This window comes from Malus domestica, chromosome 17 (genome assembly GCF_042453785.1).
Source record: "Malus domestica chromosome 17, GDT2T_hap1".
NCBI lineage: Eukaryota > Viridiplantae > Streptophyta > Magnoliopsida > Rosales > Rosaceae > Malus > Malus domestica.
Genome location: NC_091677.1, coordinates 33320659 through 33345608, shown reverse-complemented (window position 1 = coordinate 33345608; position 24950 = coordinate 33320659). Strand labels below are relative to the sequence as shown.

Sequence of the window (24950 nt, the reverse complement as noted above, 5' to 3'; positions counted from 1 at the left end):
TTTTTTTTTTCCCCATTTACATTTTCTTCAACATCTTTTGAACCAAAAGATGAAAATGGAGCGCACGATTCGTATTCTAGAACAAGTATCAGTATCATGGCATTTGGTGATTAGAACAAATGATAGACTTCATATACTTGGGAGGTTAAATGTGCATAAGCCAACTTTTATTTTATATGATCCTGCATCCAATGAAGTTTTGTGTACTGAAACCCGTATGTTGTACAGCTTTCATTACATCGATGCTTATATTGAGAATCTAAAAAAAATTTAGTTAAACCCGCATATCAAAAGAAAATTTACTTAATTAATGTTTCGTCTAAAAAATATAGGTATATCCATAGAACATAAATTAATCAACTAGTATAAATATGTAAACAAGAAGACCTAAAAAAAATAGTAAATAATATTAAAAAAAAATCACTATATTGTAATAGCATAGCTAACAACTTCAAATCCGTTGAATGTTTATCATTCCATATAATAGCATAGGACCTTCAATCGGGTCGGGTTCGGATTGAGGTATGGTAGTACTATTCCTACATATCCGACTCGTTTTAAAAGTAAATAAAAAATACCCAAACCCGCGTCATTTCCGTTCAAATCGGACCGATTCAGCAACCAAAGTTCAAGGCAAGCAGACAACTGAAACAAATTCGAAAGAAAAAGACCCTACGAGAACGAAAAGGCAGACAATGGTTGAATATGTACGACGCCACCATGGGAAGACGGTGAAGTCCATCAGCTCCTCAAATTGTCGTGTTGGATTTTATAAGTGAAGGGGCCTTCAAATTATTACATCATTAAGTGATAGGGCTGTATCTGAGATTTTAACAGTTTTGTCTGAAATTTATAAAAGAATCGTTTGTAAAAATGTTTTCAAAAAGTAGAACAATGTATTAATACTAGAAAGTAATAACTTAAATAAAAAACAGTTCAATCTTAAACAACTAAACAAGAAGAAAAAAAAATAAAAAACTCTAACTTTAAAGTTTCACTTGAATATATATAGCATTATATATAATATTGAAAAACAAAATCGTTTTTCAGGGTGGTGTATGGAAGTTCTTATGTATTTTCTCTTCTTCTTTCAAATCTTTCTTCTAGGACACGTATATATCATGAGAATCTTTTCACACACCTCTTTTTTTAGATTATATTGTAAATTATAAATCAATTAAGCCAAGATCATCGAACTTCATGATTTTCATATACAAATTAATTTACGGAAATACATTAAACAACCAAGCGTACATTGATCCATGACAACGAACGCGATGAGATCCCAAACGGATTCTGTTAGCGGGGGAGGAAAAATGTGTTCTCTCTCTTGCCTCTATTTGCACGTGATAACCCTAATCGTGTTTTTCTGTCAAGTGCATATTAGATGGGTATATGCAATATATATGTGAGGCAGGGAGAGGACCCGTTTCCATTTAAAGCCCATAATCAATTACCACACATCACAGTAATTTGATAGGAAACATTTCTCATAATTTGACCAATAAGATTATTTACAAATGATAATATCCGTTAAACCCTACATATCATATGAACCGTGTCATATGGACCACTTTAGAATATTAAAATATTCTTACATATATATCCACACCCATGTATATTTGTCCTTGATTCTCATCATCTAACTTATTCAATTCAAAGCCCTAAAATAACCCCGGAGTGCGACTATCTAGTAGTCACTAGCAAGCTGCACTAGTTTCTTCCAAGAAGGCCTGTTGGATATGTCTTCCCACCAGGCATTCACTTTCTTCCTCTCAGTGAACCAAATGTCGCAATTTAGCTTTGGCAATCAGATACCTAATCCCAGGAAGATGGCTCCGATCAGCCAAAGTGAAAGTTTCTCCGGCTAGATATTTGCTCTTTACAATCTGTCCTCATAAACATCGAACACCTTCTCCAGGTTCTTTTCGCATGCATTGACCAATGGAACGTCGTCACGTTGACCCATAAGTGACAGGAAGTAACTGGAGCACCAGAGTGCAAACCAGGTGTTGAAGTTGTGGACCTTCCACTTCCAGCCATTGGCCGACAACTGCCTTCTCCTCCAGAGTTGGTCGACAACTGCGTAGTACCTTATGATGGCCCACGGAAAAAGATGGATCCTGCTTCTCTGCTCTCCCAGTTCTCAGTTCTCAGTTCCCATACACTCTCATCCCTTTTTATTTTGTGCAGTCACGGTTAAGTCACGTCAACATTTTATATTGATTTTTTTATAGAGATAATAAGATAAAAAGTAATAATGATATAAAATATTGACGTGGCTTAACCGTGACCACACATATAGGAGGAGATAGGAGTGTATGAGAACTGAAAGTGCAAAGAAGCCAAGTCTGAAAAAGATACAAAGGTTCAGACCATAAATGAACATGTCATGGTAATTGATAATTACCTTTTGTGCGTATGACCATGCATGTGTGTGTATTTATATATGAGAAAGATTTGGCTCCTCAAGGATTGAGGAGGAAATTCTCCTTAAAATATGTTTTAGTTTTTATTAATACCATCAATTATTTGTTACAATTGATTGACTATAGATTTTAATTTTAATTCATTTTTAGAAAGATAATTTTTATAGAATGATATATAATATGAACGGTTCTGATTATAAACATGAAATTTTGTGGATTAGTCATGAAAGTGTATATATGGTTCTCACCAAAGATCCTGACATCACCATCTTGAACTTCCCCAAACGGCTGCAAAACAATTAAACATCTATCAATATACATGAATATATATTACTGCAGGTTCTATATAAACAGTCATATTCCATCATCACTCCACCTCCTTTTTAAGGCCGGGCTTTGTCTTAGCACGTAAGTTTACAGAATGTTGCTGACGCTTGATGTTGAATTACAGTTCACGATTATGTATGTTATGTGTGCATTTTATGTTTTCGTGAATGTAAACCATTGATATCTCGTTAGCTTTTATATTATAAATGTATAATTTCAGTTCAAAAACGTAAACAAATGTGTGACACATAATTAGTCAGATAAAATAATGTTATCCTGAACAGGTGAGGAAATCGGATCGCTTGTGCTCTCCTGCCTCAAGATCAACATCTACCATTTCAAAGTTCACTCCTATATCCAAAAGACAAAACATCACCCGCCGGCGGCAGGCTGCCATGACTGGAACATACACTTTGACAACAATCTTCTTGTATAACAAAGAGCTAGCCAAGAAATATATTGCCACTCAAAAACGTGCAATTTAAGTATATATATATCGCAAATCTATGTATTGGTTTTTGGCATTCTGTGATGACTCAACCTCTATATATATATATATATATATACATACATGCATTGACCAATGGAACCTCGCCAAGTTGATCCATCTGTGACAGGACAATCTTTCCTCATAAATTATCTTTTCCTTCTAATAAACTTATTGCTCCTTTTTCGTTTTACTTAGTTCACTTTGATGTCTGGATGTCGTTACTCCGTCTAATTCTAGTTTTCACTATTATGTTTTATTTACGGATGATTATAGTCGTTATTCTTAGACTTTTTCCTATGCGGATTAAATTGGAAGTTTTCATACACTTTGAATCCCTTTACAACATGGTGCGTAATGTATTTAATTCATCTATTAAATTTCTCCAAATGGATGGTGGTAAAGAATATGTGGCTTTTTAGCCAAAGTGGTCCCTGAGATTTGCATAACTCCTCACTTTGGCCCCTGAGATTTCAAATCAATAGAAGTGGTCTCTGAGATTGTCCATTATCCATCATTTTAGTTCTTCCGTTAAAAATTCCGTTAATTGTCCAGGAGCTCTTGGCCGGAAGTTTGGGCAATTTTCAAAGCTTCGTAACTCAATCGTTTCTTAACCACATTCGACCCATAATATATCAAAATGAAGATAGGAAAGTGTAGAATAAGATTATACCCATTTGGAAGCCCAATGGTTGCCTGAGATGGTCGGAAAATAGCTTCAAAGTTGACTGGTCTGAGGGAAAACTGAAAAACTTGCCGAAAACTGGGAAAACTTTAAATGTTCATAACTTTTTCAATACTCAACGAAATCAAGTGATTCAAAAATGAAAATCATACTTATCGACGAGATGAAGAGAATGGTACCTTTTTCATCGGCTAAATCTCTGTGTTTTGGCTGGAAAATGGCTCGAAAGTGACTATCTTGGTCTCAAGTTAGCCACTTTCGAGCCGTTTTTCAGCCAAACCACGGCAAGTTAGCCGTAAAAAATATACCATTCTCTTCGTATCGTTGAGAAGTATGATTTTTGTTTTTGAATCACTTGATTTCGTTGAGTATTGAAGAAGTTATGAATGTTTAAAGTTTACCCAGTTTCCGGCGAGTTTTCCAGTTTTCCCTCCGACCAGCCAACTTTGAGGCTATTTTCAGACCATCTCCGGCAACAATTGGGCTTCCAAATAGGTAATCTTATTCTACATTTTCCTATCTTCATTTTGATATATTATGGGTCGCATTTGGTTAAGAAACGATTGAGTTACGAAGCTTTGAAAATTACCCAAACTTCTGGCCAAGAGCTCCAGGACACTTAACGGAGTTTTTAACGGAATGACCAAAATGATGGATGGTGGACAATCTCAGGTACCACTTCTATTGATTTGAAATCTCAGGGACCAAAGTGAGAGTTATACAAATCTCAGAGACTATTTTGGCTAAAAAGCCAGAATATGTTAATCATTCATTTAAAAATTTCTGTCACCAAAAAGGATTGTACATTGTGTCTCATGTCCCGACACACCTGAACAAAATGGTCTTACCGAATGAAAACATTGTCACATCTACACTCTCGGATGCAAATTCCATATCGTACACTTTGAATCCCTTTACAACATGGTGCGTAATGTATTTAATTCATTGAGCCTGAGCCCACTAGGCGTGAGACTAAAAGAAATGAGGCTTAAAAGGCCCAAGAAAAACCCAATAACGTACTATTGACAGAGTGAATTGCCAAGCGCTCTCTGATGCATAAACTTTTGAACATTTACATTCTCATGATCGAAGACATTGATACTTTATAATGGCAAGTATGAGCTTGAAGATGATTCATTAAAGTAGCGTAATGTCAGTGACTAACTAATTTGAGTCGTTATTCCGCTTACCAGGTCAATTAGGCGTTTGACTTCCAGAACATTTAAGTAAACAGTTTCAACAGGAATCCGATTATGACTTTTCCTTATTCCAACTCCTCCTCAATTCAATTCTTCCTATTTCATTACAGTTACGTAAATGTGCCAATCTATTATATATAAAGAGAACACAAAAAGGTGAATAGTGTTTTGGTGTCATAATGTTTTACCAAAAAGAATTGGACAAAAATGCCCCCAAAACAAAAAACTTCAAGGGCATCCCAAAATAATGCATCAAATAAGGCAAGGGCATTTTTATCATTTTAATAGTATTTTTTTAATGATTTTGTGGTTTTTTTTAATTAATACCTCACAATAGGTTAGCAATAATGTAATTCAATTTATCTATTTTTAAACACGTTCAAAACATCTTAAGATGCGTGTAATGCCGGTTATAAATTCGCACGCGGATAATAATATGATTAAATTAGTTGTTAAATGATTTTTTTTAACAAACAATATTATCTATACTAAGGGGAAATGATGTGGGTTTAGTCTCATAATGAGCTAATAATAATGTGATTCAATTAGTTGTTTATTAAATATTATTCTCTCTATTTTAAACACGTTCAAAACATCTTAAGAGACCTGTAATGCTGGTTATAAAAAAGTCTTTCACACGCGGATAATAATGTGATTAAATTAGTTATCAAATGATTTTTTTTAACAAACGATATTATCTACGCTAAGGGAAAGGGGGTGGGTTTTGCCTCACAATTGGCTAACAATAATGTGATTCAATCAATTGTTTATTAAATATTATTTTCTCTATTCTTAATGTAAATTCTATAGAGACTGGTTTTATTATGTGAATTCAGTTGCTTTAATTGGTTTATGAGGGGTTTCTTCTAGCATGATCTAAGATTATTCATTTACTTCAAATATTTGACTTTTCTTCTAACATGATTTAAAATGTGTAAGTCGCGCGTAGCATGCCGTGATTCAAAAAATGCCTTATGCACGTGCGTGAGCGCGTGCATGAAGGCTAGTAGATTATAATACCAACGACTCTTCTCCTTTCATAGTTCAATCGAGATTTTTCACGCGCGTGCATGAAGGCTAGTAGATTATAATACCAACGACTTCTCCTTTCATAGTTCAATCGAGATTTTTGTTTCCTTGTGTCCATCAAGAGTTATGCGATAATGAAATAGTTAATGTCATTATTAAAATAGGGATTGCAACTAATATCTATAATTAATTTAATTAATTGTCATGGTGCTTAAAATGAGTCTCAAAATTATTTCAGGTTTAATCAGGCTCATTGAGCCCGAGCCCACTAGGTGTGAGACTAAGAGAAATGAGGCTTAAAAAGGCCCAAGAAAAGCCCAATGGCCTACTTTTGACAGATTGAATTGCCAAATGCTCTTTGATGCATAAACTTTTGAACATTAACATTCTCATGATCGAAGATGGTGATATGGCAAGTATGAGTTTGAAGATGATTCATTAATGTCCGTGACTAACTAATTTGAGTCGTTATTCTGCTTACCACGTCAATTAGGCGTTTTGGGAGGCATGATAAGGGCGTCATGTAAAATCTCGTTTAAAGAAATTCACAGTTACAAACAAGGAAATGAATGAGAATTAATAATATGAAAGCTTTAGTACCAAGTCCTGGGTGTAAACAGTAAAACAAGGAGATACAAGTAATGGCAAAGTAGCCTTTTAAAACAGTGGGAGGTCAAAACCACCACTACTTATCATATTAGAATTTCCATGGCCAAATGAAAGCTACTACTGGCTGCATTCAATCTGAGTCATCCACCAGCGGCAGCTCAAAAACGATAAACGTCGTCGTCAACCATACGCTAACGGTACACGAACAAGTTCCTAACTTGTTCTGTAAGAAAAGGGCAGGGCCTCGAGTCTTGATTAACACCGGAAAACTCTACAAGGAACCTCAATACCGGCAGGAGGGCACTAAAAGGAAAGGCGGAGTCTTTTCCCATCCCCGTCCCCACTTGCCATTGTTGAGGACTTGGCGTCTCTCTCGGCCACACATCTTTTGTACGGGACAAATCCTTTTCTATACTTTCCGGTGCTTGCTCTTAATACCGAGAAGGCGGAGTTTGCACTCACCTTGAATTGAAGAACCGAGTTAGGCTCTCGTTCTTTGTCAGAAACATGTCGATCGCCCTGTGTCTCAACTTCTTTGTCACGATTTTCGTCATCACTGGCTGTTCCCGCATCTGAACCGGTACAGGAACCTTCCCCCTCAACTTTCTTAGAATCAACATGTTCATTCGCTGGCTGCTGCTGCATATGGAATGGAATAAAAGGCGGGCATATGTTCCACCACGGTACAGGATAAGCATTAGTACCAGATTCTACTACATTTGAGTTTTGATTCTGAAATTGCATAAAGTAGATGCCTTGATGTCTGCCATAGGGAAAATTATCCCAAACGTGTTCTACACTCCCGGATGCAGATTCCATATCCGTATGGTTACATGGTAATGATGTCTTCACAGGTTTCTCCTCTTGCACATCAGAAGGCAGTGATTTAGAATCCCCTGCAGCTCGAGAAGATGGTCTGTGGGAGTCTGTGACTAATACAGTCCTTCCGAAGAGCTTAAGGGTTCGGGCAGATGCCTCCTCAGCTGAACCTCCACCAGCATCAGCATCATCTGTGGGAAATAACTCGAGCTTCTGGACATTTTCAGCAAACACAACCAGTAGAGTATCAACATCAAATAAAAGGCTTATTCCTTTTGAAAATTTGAAAGATATGCCAAAGAACAAGCATATACCATTTTTAATTGCTTGTTAGGAAGTGAACAATTGTTAATTGTAGATCCGCTTTCCTCGAGTGGTGGATTGGGCTCAGAAGGAATTAAGTTCCCACTATTGACACCAGCAGCAGATGAATCAGGGGATAAACCATCACTAGGTGTATTTGAATCAGTTGAGCCCATTGCATCTGAGCCAATCACAGATAATACTGACTTTGGAGATTGGTTTTCTTGCTCCGAAACAGATAAATTTGGAGATGCGGACCTTGCTGACTGCTCTACAGTAGAGGTCTCTTTATTAAGAGGGTGTACAAGTTTTCGGGGATAAGGACGCATTGGCTTCCTTTTTGGTCGTGGAGGAGGTATGTCAATGGGCTCTTCTGAGGCTGTGTTTCCACCATTTGGGTCACGAGCAACCTACAAGACAGAACCGAGGAGTCAGAATAAACATCAAGCAGGAAAGCATGAACCCTTCAAGTACGGTTTACATGCCTGGAGTCAACGAAATTGAACTTACATTAATAGATGGGGATATAGATAATTATGGTATATGAGCATTAAACCTTAGAAAAGAATTTTTGAGCATGACTTCGAATCTGAACCGCAGTCTTTGCGCCAACATGCTCTGTCATCAAAACAGAATATTTCAGCAGACAGCAGATAGATCATAGATGTTCCTTAAAACAAGAAATCAAATCTGCTCAAACCAGCAAGTGAGATGCAATCTCATCCAACTTTTTACCGCCAAGACTAATTAATAAATTGCTTGTTGACGCTTTTCATACAAAATTTACCTTCAATCTTTCGCCAGGCACGACCGTAGAGCTTTAAAGCTTCAAGGAATTTCTTATGCTCTTCCTCAGTCCATCTCTCTCTCTGTTTAGTGATTGTGTATGGTTTTCTCACCTATTAAAATCAAAAAAATCAAAAACAAAAGGCAAGTGAATAAAGCTTGTCTTAGAACAATTAGTCATGGTTCTAAGTCCTCTATTGGAGTTGGCCTCACAACAATTAATCATGATTTTGAACAACAAAATAACATGCAGATGTACGTTAGGCCAATTGGTCCGCCCTTGCACGAGTTTGAATCCCCATCTCCGTAGATTAGATTAAAGTAGTTTAAAATATCGCTTCGTCAAATATAAATAAACAAACGAAGATAAATAGAAACAATGAGAATGCAAAAGATTGAAACCTTGGGAGTAAAGTCGTTTCCACCAGAGAACTGATCATCCTTCAACTGGACCCCACCAGCACTCACTGAGATCCCATTGCTAGCTGAGACAACACCATCTGAACCAGTACTACCAAACTCATCCTACATAAAAGCAATACATAATTAAAAATCTACCATAAATATTAAAAAATTCAACACTAAAAATTTCCACACTTTCTGAAAGAACTGTACAGATTCAGAAAAAGGGTTCTTTCAATTCATCTCCCCCTTCACAGAAATACCAGAAATTCTCCAAATTCAAATAAATTCATAAATTCAAATCCTAAGTTCATACATAATTAACTGTCCATACTAAAAGTAAATCCCAATAGCAGTTGGTGGATTTCAAATCCTGCGCCTGCTGTAGCTTAAAGTAGTAATATCGCTTTTAATAAAAAGGACAAATCCCTACGGAATTCGATGACCCATAGAAAAATTCACCGAAACAGGGTCTGCAGGTTATAATATAAGATAAATCCAGTAATATATGGATACATACTCGAGCAGCCATGTCTGAAGACCCCATTAAGCAACCCACCAAGCAAAGTTGACCTCTCCCTCAACTCTCCGCGATACGACACCGTTTCTCCTCACTCCTTCAGCTTGCAAAAACCACAGCAAAACCTTGTCTCTGTCTTCCCCACACTCATACAGCAGGAAAACACTCATAAATCTACACTCTTTCGGTTCAACCACCCGGTTCTGTGAGCTCTCCGGTCCATTTCTTAAAACCTGACTCTCACAAAAAGCCCTCCATGTCTCCTACAGCTACCCGGTCCTAAAAAATTGGAGTCGATTTCTTGCTTCCGAGAAGAAAACAAGAGCCGGGTTTCACTTGGATAGCAGAAACGGCAAAAACCCAAGTGAAAAAATACTGAGAAATAAAGAAGGAGAAGGCAAATGAGGAGGAGAGAGAAAGCTCTAGAGGGAGAGAGTGCTTTAGAGAGATGGTGGTGAATAGTGTGTGTGATGAGAAAAATAGAAGAAACCAGGAGGTGCCACGTCAGAATCGTCGTTGTTTTTTTTCTCTTTTTGGATTTGTTTTATGTATTTTTAATTTTAATTATTTTTTTGTTTTGGTGAGAAAATAGAAAGCTCCAGAATTCGATGGAATTCGATTGAATCTTGTGGCTGTCGATGAAGGAGGCCGTCGGCACGTGGCGGGCGTCTGTCTTGACTTCCTCCGCTTGGTGCGAGAAAATTCAGCCACCAATGGCCACTTACGCCACTGGATACCAGAAGCTCTACTCGCAGCGAAAACGTTGAGCTATTGTACTCGCGCTTTTACGGCTCACACGTCACTTTCTTTATCAGCCAACTCACTTCCTTCTCCAAAAGTTTCCAAATCATCACTCAGCTTTTAGATAAAGTTGGAGAATGAAAATTTCCAAATCATCATTCCCTTATCTTTCTTCCATTTTTATTTGGTAAGTACAAACGATTTTTTACACTAAATTATACTAAAATAAAGGAAAACGGTTTAAAGTTAGAATGTTGTGGGTTAAAAAGAATGCTATAATAACATAGATTGAAATCCAGTCTGAATTTTTGTGTTCAAAGCACGGAAACCGAGAGATCTTAAAACCTTAGACAACATATAAATTACTTAAAAAGTAATTATCAACAGTAGGGTGCTTTTTCCGCTTCATCGATGTTGCTAAAAACCAACTTAACTTGCCCCAGCTTGACGACTCCTTTGATTTGCTTACTAAGGCCTAGCTTACTAGAAACAAAATGGATTTTGGATGGTTAAGAGATAGATAAAGAGATTCAGGCTATTCAAGTTTTTATGACTGATATTGAGTGGTTCAGATTTCTCATTTCATAAGCTCTGGATACATAAATCTAAATATATCTCGATCCTAAAGATGAATTTCAAGGGTGAAATTGTATGAAGCGAGTACCCTACTTCACTACGGGCACCAAGAAGGTGGAGCAACCATGAATCACCATGTGAAAAGGCAAAAAAATTCCAAAATAAAATAAAATATAAGATAGTTCCAAAAACGAAATACAAAAAAGGGGAATTGTTATTGATACTTCAAAATTCTCATTTTACACTCCAAACTTTCTATATTTAGAAGGAAAAATATACTTGTAAGAAATGTAGAACGAAATTTTTGAAATGTCAATAATACTTGTTAAAAAAAAGAGAAAAGTTGCGAATGATATTTTGTGGTGTGGGATAAACGCTAAAATATCCGGCACCCAAAATAGCAAGCGAGTGGGACAGAGAAACAAAAAGGTAGGCCAAGAGTTGTGGATTACGTAAAAAATCCAAATTAATAATTAAAAAAATAAAATAAAATAAAGTAATATAAAAATAAAAGAGATGAGGTTGAAAGTTGAAACTGAGGAGTTTTGGTGCACTTTCTCTTTCTATATGCGCTTTTGTCCACGTCATCTCCACTGACCGCCCCAAATTCTACTGTCCGCCGGCATGTGTGCAGGAGCGCGGCGATGCTTCTAGGCCGCTCTTGTGTAGCTGGGCCCCATGCCCATGGCTAATAACAGTAAATCGTTTCTGTCCACAAGTTTTGGAGGGTGTTTTGGTAAATTCGATAAGGACCTGCCATGTGTCGCAGAACGTGGAAGGCTCCAGTGAAGCTTTCAACGAGAGGCTCAAGATCTTTCGATTAGATATTCACTTTGTGGCTGAAATCGGAGTTGGAAATTTATGCGCCCATTTTTTTTGTGCGGCATTTGTATGATGTCACTACGTTAACAAACTTTTAAATTTTTATTGCTATAAACTTTACACCCGGAGACAATAGAGGAATCGCTCACAAAATGGATGCTAATGTTTTTCGTGATTTGTTAATCTAACACGAAATAACAAGACACGACTTAATAATGAATTAAGTTTTTATTAGATCACTAATTAAAGAACCGTTAAGATAATAGATTTGATACGACATGACATATTAAGATAACAAATATAACACAAAAACAATACAAATGATCCGTTTGTCAAACCTACTTCGCTATCAGCTGACGTCATGTTGGCTTATCTACGCAAACTAATTATTAAATTTTATATTGATCACTTTTCAGCATTTTCCTGCATCGAGACGTTCCAAATGTTACCTTTGAGTCTGAGGCCCTCCGTTGGGCGCCCAGTGATCCGGCCCACGCTCTCATGGCAGTCCAATAACAGCTGCAGCAAGAAGAGGACCCACCCGCCAAAAACCACGAATTTAGGCCTCAATCTTTCTTCTTTTGTTAATTTTTTTTTATTCCAATACTTTTTGTTTAAACTATCTCAATTAAATTTTACGAGCATTTTAATTTAAAAAAAATTCAAATTTCGAAAATTATGATAAAGATCACACAATTTATAATATTGATCTGTAACTTTAAATTTCATTTGCAAATTTTTAATTAAAGGGGAATGATCAATTTTTTTTTTAACAAACAATATTATACAATTTGCCTCATAATAAGCTAGAAATAATGTAGTTCAAAATCGCATTTGACAAGAATCGATTCTAAGACCTTTTACTTATCAATGAAAATAAATATTACTAATACGTAGTACTATGTAGCACAGAATGACCAAACTTAGATGAGACCCAAGCACACAACTACGTAGTAGGACAACACCAAACATATCAAGTTCCCCTCCCTTGGGCCTCCAAATATCTGATAAATACAATACATGTAACCAAGAAATAGAAAAAGACGAACTTAGAAAAGACACCAGAATTAAAAAAAAAAAAGAAAAGAAGAAAAACTAAAACAAAAGTAAAGGTGTTAAACTATAGGCGCGGCAAAATTGATTTGAAATTGAAAGTCCTCGTGAGAGAATAAGAACCGTAGTTCCCGTCGGAGTTCTGTTTTCCTGATCAGCTACTAATTAAATATTCATGATTTGTTTCTCTTGATATCGAATTCAAAGTTACTGAGTATACATTTTTTGATCACTTGATGATTAAGAGAATATTTTTACTATTATCAATAACTCAATATTATAGCATCTAATTTTATGTATTAATATCATATGAAAGATTCGTGTTATAACAATAATGTCATTCACTGATAATTTTTTTATACAACGATATTTTACAATACTAGGCTAAGCCATTCAATGATCATCCATTAACTGATATTGAACTCAACATAAATATATGTCATCATCATTTATGTGAGTCGAATATGAAACTTTTCACTTACTGGAGAAAAATAATACAACTAATTAAACAATAGGATTAGTTGAAACATCCTTGCACATGATGGAACCCATTTTGTACAAAGGAGAAAAAAAGAAACACAAAGAAACTAAGAAATAAAATAACAATATTCTTCATCCAGTTCTTCATTCATACGAGCAAAATTGCTTAAACACGTAAAAAGAGCTAGAGTTTAACGGGCCTAATGGATATTACAACTGTAATGGGCTAATGCGCAATAGTTTTATATAAATTTATAATGCAACGTGATGATGTGTTTGTCGCGGTAATAAATTTCTCAGGATTAAACATTAGCAACGACGTTCGGACAGTTGGTCAGATGCGGATCGGACGTCAACCCAAAACTCGTGCGGTGGGGGAAGGGAATTGAGGTGTCCGCTTTCCCCTTTGCCGGAAAAAGGCGCCACTATTTGCTGAGATTAGACGAAGCACAACCAAAACGTTATGCTCGCCTGCATGTTCGTTCCACCCTTCAAAAAATTACTACCAATTTCCACTATTTACGTCAATTTAATTTATTTTTTCATTGCCTAAATCTCACTTATAAATACAGACAGCAAATTTTCAAATATCGGTGTCACTCTCACTCCTCAACGTTCACACAGCGCATATCACATTCATCTCTCTCTCTCAAAGAATTTTGAAGCTCTCGCGCTGCTTCACTAATGGCTACCGGTGTCATCGACAAGCTCAAGTCTCACGTCGCTACTCTGAGTCAAATCAGGTAATGGCGGTCGAGTTTCCCGTTGGAGTCCAATTTTCTGGATTTTCATGATTTCTACGTGATCTGAGCTTGCTTGATTGATCTAGCTCTTCCTTTTTGCAGCGAGAATGAAAAGAACGGATTCATCAACCTCGTCGCTCGCTCCGTCAGGTAAACTGAACTGAACTGGACCGAACCGAATCAAATCGAATTTTCTTGTTTTTTTTATTTTTCTGTTTGGTTGATTAGAAAATGATGAGAAATTTGGCACTCAAATATGTGTATCTTGAGTGGCACTTTGATGGAATGTGATCTGACTATGCATGTTTCAGTGGAGAAGCACAGCATGTGGACTGGAGTAAGATCGAGACTCCTACTGACGAAGTAGTCGTTCCTCATGCTGGCTTGGAACCTGCTCCTAAAGGTAATTTTGATCTTAATTATGGTTTTTTTGTTGTTTGGTTAATCAGTGATTTCGATTGTGCATTTTTGAATGTAAGATGCATATCGTTATGATTTATTGGATTCTTGATCGATGCAGATACTGCGGAGATCAAGGCGCTTTTGGACAAACTTGTTGTGCTTAAGCTTAATGGAGGCTTGGGAACAACTATGGGTTGCACCGGTCCCAAGTATGCATTTAAATCTCGTGGCGATCACGTAATATATGAACTGTTTTGCTTTATTGTTATACACTTATACTGCTTAAGTAGTGCAATAGTTCTTCTTATCAGAAATGTATGGAATAATTCAAATTCCGAGATGAACTGCTCTATTGCTGGATAATGGGGTTGTTAATGCTGCATATCAAAGATTTAATTAGAATTGTCAAATTTTAATTCATTTCTTACGATTCAATTAGATCCGCCTGATTTGGATTGTGTAGTGGATACTGCTACATACAATGTAATATACGCTGACTGTCCATCTCGTTTCCATAACGTCAATGATTCAAGGTCCATTTTTATTGTCATGTAGGTCTGTCATTGAAGTTCGAGATGGGTTGACGTTTCTGGACTTGATTGTCATGCAGATTGAGGTTATCTTTTTGTCTTCTTCTTCTTCTTCTTCTGTGTGTGTGTGTGTGTGTTTATACCACTTACCCTGCTAATTCTTTTGCAGCATCTCAATGACAAATTTGGGAGCAGTGTTCCCTTGCTTTTGATGAACTCATTCAACACTCATGACGATACACAAAAGGTTTGAGAATCTAATGCCGTATTTTTTTGTTTTTGTCCTCTAAATTTACCCGTGGACTAACTAGGTCTTGTCTCCATTAGATTGTAGAGAAGTACTCCAAGGCAAATGTTCAGATTCATACTTTTAACCAGGTCTGCGGCACCTCTCTTGATTCTTGATCACCTTATTTACTTTATACGTGTGTGTATTAAATACTTAAACCAACGAACTTATACCTTTCCCTGTATGTTTTTTGGATGTACAGAGTCAGTATCCTCGTCTGGTTGTTGACGATTTTACGCCACTGCCATCCAAAGGACAGACTGGCAAGGATGGATGGTATAACTTATACCCTTTCTCTTCCTTCGATATTACTCGTTTTTTCTTTATGATTTGGTGCTATTACTTAATTTACATCCTACTCATATAATTTAATCTTTTTTCTTTAACGTTCTATAAGGCGTGGGAGTGACTGTTGGCTTGGCACTGTGGTTTAGAGGTCTAGATAAAAAACACCTAAGCCCTCTACTTTGTAGTTTGTGGAATCCAATTTCTATCTAGTGAAATTTCATGCAAAGTTGCATCGCTTTCTACTCATGGTTATTTTATGCACATGAAGGTATCCTCCTGGCCACGGTGACGTGTTTCCATCCCTCAAGAACAGTGGAAAACTTGATCTGTTATTGTCACAGGTCGGTCTCTTGATGCCGTTTGTGGTCATTTTATTAGTTTCTCATAGCCCAGGTATAATTCTTTCCTGCATTCGGCTCCATTTTGCAGGGTAAGGAGTACGTGTTTATTTCTAACTCGGACAACTTGGGTGCCATTGTTGACTTGAGTATCCTATTTTTTGTCTGATTGGCACATCTCTTTCTAGACTATAGTTCTTTAGTTTCTAAGATATATTATTGCCTCGTCCGCGATACTGTTTGAGAAAAGAAGTCCTTTTGGATGTTGTTGTATCCCTGACTGGTTGCAACAGAAATTCTACATCATTTGATCAAGAACAAGAACGAATTCATCATGGAGGTATGAAAAGGTTACGAGTTTTAGTTACCTTTTCTCTTTTAAACCTGTTTCTACATATCTTTCTTATTTGTGCAGGTGACACCGAAAACATTGGCCGATGTGAAGGGTGGCACTCTTATCTCTTATGAGGGAAAGGTTCAGGTATGAAATTTTTATCCATTGCTAGTACTTTTCTGTCAGTTACAAGGTTATGATATATTGACAACTTTGTATTTTTTCTAAACTTTGGTGGGCACTCCACACCTCTTCAATGTGTGCTTTATCACACCTCTTCAACGGCATGAATTCAATGTTAATGCATCTTCTTTCCCGTATGAGGCAAAATCCTCGATAACTTTTTCAATGCGTGACCATTTTTCTCTTATCTGATGTACTTGTACAGCTCTTGGAAATTGCTCAAGTCCCTGAAGAACATGTAAGTCATGTTTCTATTATTTCACTCCTCCAACCCCCTGCTTTAATATTTAGCTGTCATCTTGTTCTCACTGCTGATAGCAGCTACGTAAAATGTAGCCAGAAATCCCACTTTTATAGTGGCCCAGGATCTAGTGAAAATAAATTTTTTGTACAGTTTATAGTTGACGATTTGGGGTGCTTTCTTTGAAACAGGTCGATGAATTCAAGTCAATAGAGAAGTTCAAAATTTTCAACACGAATAATTTGTAAGTAATGTTACCCCAAATCTTGTAAACACTCATGGAATACGATTGTGTGCCAACAAAAGTACCATTCAGGTGGGTGAACTTGAATGCAATTAAAAGGCTAGTGGATGCTGATGCACTTAAGATGGAAATTATCCCAAACCCAAAGGTATATATTTTTCATATGAAGCTTGGTTGTTCCGAGGTTCCGGTTTTCTGATGCTTAGGTTTGTTTATAGGAAGTGGATGGGGTCAAAGTTCTTCAGCTAGAAACCGCAGCTGGTGCAGCAATCAAGGTACTTAAATCTTTAAAACTCATCTTAGTAAGTTATCAAAAGTCGAAGCTTGATGCAATATTTCTATAGAGATTGATGTTTTAATAATTTTATTACTAATTTTAATGATCCGTTCCTACGACCAGTTCTTTGATCATGCTATTGGTATCAATGTAGCAAGAGCTCGATTCCTTCCTGTGAAGGCAACTTCCGATTTGCTTCTTGTCAAGGTAGCCTTCTTTTCCCGCTACTAGATCTTGAATTTCACAATGACTCGAGGCTTGTCTAACGCATTTATCTTCTTTTGCAGTCTGACCTTTATAACGTAAGAGATGGCTTCGTTATCCGGAACAAATTGAGAAGAGATCCACAAAATCCCGTTATTCAATTGGGGCCTGAATTTAAGAAGGTGAATATTTAATATAGTGATGATCTATTGCCTTTTTCTTTATCGTTCCTACTACCTGATGATGAGTGTGATAATTTTCTTTCCGTATAGGTTGACGATTTCTTGAGTCGATTCAAGTCAATCCCCAGCCTCCTTGAGTGTGATGGCCTTCGGGTTGACGGTGACATATGGTTTGGATCTGGCATTAAACTCAAGGTACGCACTTATAGCAAAAATTTCAATCACCAGCTTCTTGTCTTTCGATGTTTGTGTGAGATATTGATATCTGAATTTTGGTTGGCTTGTCGATGGCGTAAATTAACCTCGTCTTATCTTCCTTACTACAAGACTGCAACATCGATTATTTACCATCCCGTGCTCGCTTATCTCTTTTCATTTGTTTCAGAAACCTTTGAAATCCTGTTGCATGTTTCGCCGAACACATTATCTACTATTGTTCTGTATGGTCTTACTAACGTTGTCTGCCGTTGTTTTTTTACTTAATGTAGGGGAACGTACATTGCTCAGTAAGTTCTGAAGAGATGTTAAATATTCCTGATAACATCACGCTTAGAGAATAGGTAAAACAAGACAATGAATCTAGACCGTCGTATGTTACAAAATATGTTGATGGTCGTCGCTGTTTTATACGTGGTAATTGTGTACTCTAACTGTTGGTGCAGGATATCAATGGCTCTGAGGATCTCGACATTACGCATCAGGAGAGCGTGCTAAAGTTGGAGTCGAGGGAGGGATGGTTGTGCCGTGCTTGTTTACTCCGATGGCGAAATAAAAGCTTTTTGAATTTTTGCTGCATGAGTTTGGTAGTGTTTGCAGGTTACCATGTTAAGCTCTATGGTTTTTGAAGGAAGGAATAAAACTTTAGTTTTATTTTTCTATTTTCATTCTCAGTCGTTTTTTTTTCGTAACACAGTGTTATGTATGATTGAAAAGAAATTATTCTTTTTTTTAATCCATGTATAAGTCTCGAGATTTATACTTGTTTAACGGTAAATAATAAGGTGGTGAGCATTGTCATCACTTAAGTTAAGGGTGGGGAGCACTTGCCTCCAATTTCCACCCCCAATTTAGTCACTTGCGCTGGAGAAATGTAATTAATTTGAGCATTGTAATATATATATATAGGTGCACGACAAGTTTAATATTTTTGCACTGAGTAAATTGTAGCAATGATCCATTAACTTTAATTAAATTGAAGCAATGGTCCCTCAACTAAAAATCCATTACTATTGGTCCCTCAACTTATCAAAATGTGTTACTATAATCATTTTCATCAATTTCGTCAAAATTTTGTCAAAATAAGTTAGGTTGGAATAATCATTTATATAATTAATGTCTCTCAACTCATCAAAGTGTGTAATTATGGTTTTTTTTGTCAACTACGTCAAAATTTTTGTCAAAACGAGTTATGTTGGAAGGACCATTGCTACAATTGGGTTAAAGTTAAAAGACCATTTCTCTAGTTGAATTAAAGTTGAGGGATCAATAGTAATGAATTTTTTAGTTAAGGGACCATAGCTGCACGTTTTGATGAGTTGAGGGACCAATGGTAATGGATTTTTAGTTGAGTGACCATTGCTCCAATTGAATTAAAGTTAAAAGACTATAACTACAATTTACTCTTTTGCACCTTAACTATATCAATAAAATAAGAGTTCCGTTCTGCTAGACTTTACGGTTTAAGAAATTGTGATCACCAAGCATTCGATCTTAATCTAACAGTGAAAGATAATTTATAACGAAAGCACCTACCGTAGGATTAAGATTGTGAGTTTATCAGTACACACTTGAAAAGGGACGTTTAGTAATTTTAAAAGAATTATGGATAAAAATTGGAAAGTGAACGAAGGTGCCATTTAGTTGGACAGCTCGTTTTGTAGGTAGATGGAATTGAGCCTTGGGAATAGAATTGTGTTGACATGGACATGTAAGTTGTAACTCATGTATAAGGATATGTTAGATAACTCACTTTATTACGGATTCATAACATATCATGTTCAATCTTATCCATCTCATATTTGACACAACAAATAAAAGACTGAACTCCAATCCATTTTAATTGGTCTAACCTATCCCAACCAACCCACCAAAGAAGCCGGAATACTTTCCACCAAAAAAAAAATTAGTTTGAAGTCTATGTGGTTAATTGAAAACATATTTAAGGCGAAGGATAAATGCACAAAACTGAAAAACTTCAGTGGCCTTTTTTGCAAATTTCCCTATTATATAAATAAGGACTCTCTTTATTTATTTATTTTGGACGACCGAAAAAAGAGTGCAGTGGTGGTTGTTACTTTTGCTGAAAGAAGATGAGGAACGCGCAACCGGAACCGGCCCAGATTCCGACGAGCTTCGGCCACGAGCTTAGGGCTTGCCTCCGTTGCCGCCTCGTCAAGACCTACGATCAGGTTTTAGGGTTCTACATTTCGTTTTCCTCTTTAATTTTTGTTTTAATTTACAGAGGTTTTAGTGTTTTTGCTGATTGCATTATTCAAATGCAAATGCAGTTCAGAGAACATGGATGCGAGAACTGCCCTTTCTTCGACATGAACGACGACAACGAGCGCATCGTCGATTGCACCACTCCTAACTTCAACGGGTTCGCCGTCTATACTTTCGTTCTCAGAGACGATTTTGATTTTTTTTATGAATCTTTTGTTTCTTTTTCTTTGGTTATCGGAAATTGCATTGCTTGGATTTCAGGATCATCTCGGTAATGGATCCGAGTAGGAGTTGGGCTGCGAGGTGGCTCCGAATTGGTACAAATTTTGTTTATTTCATGATTTTGCATCCACTGAATTATACAGTGATTTTCGACAACCATTTTCAATTTTTTATTTTCTGTAATTTGTGCAATTTCAGTTTGCTTTGGGAATTTGTTCACTTGAATTTCGTTGTTGAGTTGCCTATGCATTCTTTTAACACTTGATATTGTAGTGGCTTACTCTGTAGTTTCTGAAACCCACCGTGCTTGAATTGTTTGCTTTTCGGACTTATAAATGCTCTACGTTATTCGTACAATGTGGCATTGATTTACAAATTGGCTGTGAAATTTGCCCATGTATTTTGGTATTTGGCAGCAAAATTTGTTCCTGGTTGTTACACGCTCGCTGTTTCGGAGACTCTTAGCGAGGACATGAAGGTAACATTAAGCTTTTGCTCTTTTCTTGTAAGATATACAATTTTCAGTTGATTGGGTTGTGACCAATTTGCAAGTAACCTGAAAAGGCTGCCGTAAGACATTAGGAGTGAAACGTTCCAGCTTGTGGAGTGTGTTTAGCGGTCCACTCAGATACGGATGGCTTTTGTATGTGTTTTGTGTATGCATGGTTGAACTAGATTATCATATGCTCACATCTTTAGAAGAAAGATTGCTAGAACCCAGTGCTGGTTCTTTAATTTGCCAATCCCTGAGACGTGCAACAGATCTAATCGTCTAAAAGTTCTTGTACTGGGTGTGGAGGATATTCACGGATGATTTCCATGTGCTTTGTTCACTCGATTGCACTTTCCAAATCCGTAGAGGTCGCTTGTATTGGCATGTTTAGAAGTTCTTGCGCTAATTGAATTGCTGTTGGGTCTTTACACTTTCTGTCTCCATTGTTTTTCTTTGGTCAATCTTCTTATTTGGTTCATCTATTTGCAGAACATGTGCGAAGATGCTCAGATGCAATACGTGCCGCCGAAGCGTGTATGAGCGACGTGATGATCGGACCAAAAAATGAACAAACCCCGTCAGAAACCGTCTGGAAGACTAGAAGCGAATGCCTTTTTTGTTATTTTAAATGAAAACAGTTGGTTGTTAAAACTTGGAAGTGAAGGAACTTTCTGCCAGCGTGGTAAGAACAGCAGCTTGTAATATATTTATTTTTGGGAAAGTATCTCCTTCGGGCGTTTAGCGCAAAATGGTAACAGATGCTCACACCCAATGAATTACACGGCCATTAATATCTTATTAAAGCAAAATTTGCATTTGCATATGATTATGAGAGGGCCAAAATCAATTTCTTTTATAATAGTTACACAAAATTTATCTAAAGTAGGGGGGAGAGAAATTCAAACTTGAGTGCAGATAGTAGAGCACACCGTTTTAGGTGTTTAGTAAATAAGAGATTTACGATATCTTTACTTTTTTAGAACACAATAGGCTTAATTCTATTTACATATAGAACTAAAAAATCACCACATTCTTCTATACTAAAACTCAGCACAAGGTATTTCTCTTTATTTGTAAGTAAGAGGTCTTAGGTTCGATTATCGTTAAAAGAGAATTTGAATCACATTATTGCTAGCCCATTTTGAGGCTTAGCCCACTCTCCACCCCACTATTATAGATAATATCGTTTGTTCAAAAAAAAAAAAAACTCAACACATGATCATTGTTTATTAACAGCGAATGACTCTTTTGCCCCTGTTTTGTTGTTCTATTTACTTTCATTTTTCATCCTACACAGTAAAATTACTAAAAGCTTATTTAAATGTGGTTTTAAAATGACTAAAAGTGTTTTTGGTAAAAATGATTTAGAACCAATCTTTAGTAACAGTGCAAAGTAAATTCTAAAAAAGTACTTAAAAGTACTTCTTGGATCCAAATGAGTTCTAAAATGCTCTGGTGACGAGTTCTAAAATGCTCCGGTGACGTCAATATATTGAGGCCCACATATGATTAGTGAGGCCCACATATTATTTTAGCATCGTGGTTGGGGTTACTAAGAAAGCGGTCATTTCTTTGCTTATATATATTGAACTTCGAAATGGGAGCAAAACATATCTATGGCCGCCGCTGAAGAGCAAAATTATTCTACCTCAAATCGTCTTCTTCATTGAGTATTATCATGGAACGAGGTAGTTTTTTTTCTTTATTTAATTAGTTTTTGCTTTATATTGTTGGGAAAATTAGGAAATTGCTTTACATGTAGTTTCTGAGTTAAGGTTAAAACTTTCACGATTTCTAATGTGTTGATTTAGCGTTTGTTATGAATTGATTAAGTCATACCTATTATGATTTTATCAAGATTTGGTTTGGCATTTGTTTTTATGTTGCGTTGAAAAATGAACTAATATTAATTGATGGTTTCAATGAGTTATTGTATGAATTATTCTTTGTTAGGGAGCTTTAACGAAAAGGGTTTGGGCTAACAAATATTTAATCAAAAATCATCCCAAAATGTTATTTAACCAAAATGGCTCAAAGTTTAATAAAAAATCATCCAAAACTATTGTCCACGGGTCAAACTTACAAGCCCAACCCGCTACAAATCTACACTTTCGTAAATATCCCTAAATGATTCGATATTGTCCTGACTCTTCACCAACCTTAACCTAGCACGAAACCGTCATAATAACTTCATGTCTTCCTATCAAATTGAATTCCCTCATTTCAAGAACAACCAAATAAAAGTTGAAAAATGAAGCATTCAACAGAACAAAGTCGCTGAAACAAGTTCAAAAAAGTTTCATGGCAAAAACTGGCAAAAAAGTGTCTGGAAAAAAATAACCAAAATATAAAACTGTTTCTGGAGAACTCAAAACATAACATTGTTTCTAAAAAGAAAAAATATCAGATATAGTGTTTGTTAAGAAAAGAACCAAAATCTAGAAACAGTGACTTAAATTTTAGAAACAGTCTATGTTTTAAAAACAATTGACTATATTTAACCTTTGACTGTTTCTTTTCTTTCATGCATCAGTTGATTATATTTAAGAAACAGGGAGCTTATTTTTCTTTGAATTCAAATACAGTGAATTCCACTATTTTTTTTCTAGCTTATATTTAAGAAACAGTGTGTCTATTTCATTTGGATCCAGAAACAGTGACTTAGATTCCAGAAACAGTAACTTAGATTTCAGAAATAGTAACTTAGATTTCAAAAATAGTAACTTAGATTCCATAAATAATGTTACTTAATGTAACACCCACCCCCTATTTATAAAATATATTGATGTATTTAACCCCTCAACGTTTTCAATATATCTATTTGGTCCTATTTTATCTACCCAATCTGAAATTTGATCTTGGATTCTTTCTCCCTCAAGCTGCCACGTGGCAGCACCCCATTCACTCACCTCACTTCTCTCTCTGTCCCCCCTTGTGAACCCCTCATTTCTTCCTTCTTCTTTTTCGTTTTCTGTCTTCCTGTCTCTCCTTCTCGGCTATCACTTCTCTCCATTCTCTGCACCGCAAGCACACACACGCACAGAGGCACACGAGTGTGCGAGGAAGAACCATCACCCTTCACCATCTCGTCCTGCTCTCTCACTTTCTCTCTCCCTTTCGTTCCCGCGACCCCAGAAAACCGGAAAAGGGACTCCGGCGAGATTTTTCAATCTCCGGTTAGGTTTTTATGACGAAACCACCACGGGTGTAGGCACACCCATCTCCGGCGACTTTCGAGAGAATTTCCAGCCAAACCACGGCGAGTTGGCCGACGTGCAAGTTTCCGGCGAGTCCGACGGCTTTCGAGGCGTTTTCCGGACAAACCACGGCGAGTTAGACGTCATGTGAGGGGCAATTATAGTGGCGTTTCTGTCTTCACTAGCTGCGTGAGTTTTCGACGGCGAAGTACTGTGAGTGGACCCCTTCTAAAATGCATGTTTTATAGTAGAAATGCATACATGAAAAACATGATTTGATGATTACGTTTTATGAAACGTTTTGTGAGATAACATGCTTACTGAGGCTACTTTGAATTATTACTATTTTTCCTATAACCCGTGTTCTTATAGAATATCTGATGGATGACGATATGATATTTAGAACATGTTTCGAACACCTCTTTATAGTATAGATGATGGATGACTTTATACTATGAAGTTGTTTTTCAATATATATATATGTTCAATGGTTTTGTACTTACCTAGTGGTACTTTCCGCTACGGGACATAGGGATAGATTCCGGTCCGTCCCGGGCAACGGTTTGGTGTTGGCATAGGGCCTGGAGTGTGTTTCCTCTGGCATTTAAGACCAGGGATGGGGAGCCGGCAAGGGGCATGTAGTGTATTTTCCTCTGACTGTCTGCTCAGAGACGGGGAGCCGGCATGGGGCCTGGGGGTTATCGGACAATTCACTAGTGATTATTATATATGAGTTATGATTTGAGATACTGCACATCATGCTAGGTTTCGGAAAACCTATGTTTATCATTATATATGTGTTTCCATAAACCTGGGGGTTAGTATGTTGATAACTGTTTTATTATATTTATATCAAATTGGTCCACTCATGTTTGTTTTGCGCCCCCTTCAGGATTTAGGATCGAGGCGTACAATCCCGGCAATCCAGGCACTTCCGCATTGGTATCTTCGAGTCCTCTCGATGTAGGATCCATTCCTTTGTTCATCTAATTTTATATTATTTCCTTTAGTGTTCTAGTTAGTTGTATGCTCTGAACACGTTCCTTAAATGCATATTTATTCTTTTATATTTAT

General features: G+C 36.7%; 3 protein-coding genes and 1 pseudogene across 3 annotated transcripts; 2 read left to right on the top strand and 2 right to left on the bottom strand.

Moving 5' to 3' along the window:
- Positions 1–1690: 1690 nt before the first annotated feature.
- On the bottom strand, positions 1691–4822 carry LOC114822508 (glutathione S-transferase F11-like; annotated as a pseudogene).
- A 1885-nt stretch (positions 4823–6707) lies between these two features.
- Positions 6708–10045, bottom strand: LOC103432338 (protein REVEILLE 1-like). The gene is made up of 6 exons (XM_029097332.2): positions 9596–10045; positions 9076–9198; positions 8675–8786; positions 8444–8505; positions 7899–8297; positions 6708–7797 (listed from the first exon to the last, which is right to left on the bottom strand). The coding sequence occupies exons 1-6, from the start codon at positions 9620–9622 to the stop codon at positions 7069–7071; spliced, it is 1452 nt and encodes a 483-aa protein (XP_028953165.1). The 5' UTR covers positions 9623–10045; the 3' UTR covers positions 6708–7068.
- A 3803-nt stretch (positions 10046–13848) lies between these two features.
- On the top strand, positions 13849–18400 carry LOC103432313 (UTP--glucose-1-phosphate uridylyltransferase-like). The gene is made up of 21 exons (XM_008370502.3): positions 13849–14010; positions 14113–14160; positions 14322–14413; positions 14531–14621; positions 14968–15028; positions 15112–15189; positions 15270–15320; positions 15434–15507; positions 15788–15860; positions 15949–16006; positions 16151–16197; positions 16273–16338; positions 16580–16612; positions 16807–16859; positions 16932–17007; positions 17078–17134; positions 17260–17343; positions 17424–17522; positions 17613–17717; positions 18011–18082; positions 18185–18400. Exons 1-20 carry the CDS (start codon positions 13952–13954, stop codon positions 18080–18082), a joined length of 1377 nt encoding a protein of 458 aa, XP_008368724.2. The 5' UTR covers positions 13849–13951; the 3' UTR covers positions 18185–18400.
- Positions 18401–19727: 1327 nt separating this feature from the next.
- LOC103432312 (transcription elongation factor SPT4 homolog 1-like) lies at positions 19728–21428 on the top strand. Its single transcript, XM_008370501.4, has 5 exons — positions 19728–19930; positions 20030–20121; positions 20226–20281; positions 20603–20664; positions 21169–21428. The coding sequence occupies exons 1-5, from the start codon at positions 19832–19834 to the stop codon at positions 21217–21219; spliced, it is 360 nt and encodes a 119-aa protein (XP_008368723.1). The 5' UTR covers positions 19728–19831; the 3' UTR covers positions 21220–21428.
- Positions 21429–24950: the final 3522 nt, after the last annotated feature.

Excerpts from the sequence above, each read along its gene's own strand:
- LOC103432338 (XM_029097332.2), bottom strand. The coding sequence starts at position 9,622 with ATGGGGTCTTCAGACATGGCTGCTCGA. Across the intron at positions 9,199-9,595 it reads CTTCAGACATGGCTGCTCGA|GATGAGTTTGGTAGTACTGG; the intron begins GTATGTATCCAT and ends GCTTTTATGTAG. Across the intron at positions 8,298-8,443 it reads CTCAAAAATTCTTTTCTAAG|GTTGCTCGTGACCCAAATGG; the intron begins GTTTAATGCTCA and ends TCTGTCTTGTAG.
- LOC103432313 (XM_008370502.3), top strand. The coding sequence starts at position 13,952 with ATGGCTACCGGTGTCATCGACAAGCTCAAGTCTCACGTCGCTACTCTG. Across the intron at positions 15,861-15,948 it reads TTGATCTGTTATTGTCACAG|GGTAAGGAGTACGTGTTTAT; the intron begins GTCGGTCTCTTG and ends TCCATTTTGCAG. Across the intron at positions 16,007-16,150 it reads GGGTGCCATTGTTGACTTGA|AAATTCTACATCATTTGATC; the intron begins GTATCCTATTTT and ends TGGTTGCAACAG.
- LOC103432312 (XM_008370501.4), top strand. The coding sequence starts at position 19,832 with ATGAGGAACGCGCAACCGGAACCGGCCCAGATTCCGACGAGCTTCGGC. Across the intron at positions 19,931-20,029 it reads TCGTCAAGACCTACGATCAG|TTCAGAGAACATGGATGCGA; the intron begins GTTTTAGGGTTC and ends ATGCAAATGCAG. Across the intron at positions 20,665-21,168 it reads CTCTTAGCGAGGACATGAAG|AACATGTGCGAAGATGCTCA; the intron begins GTAACATTAAGC and ends ATCTATTTGCAG.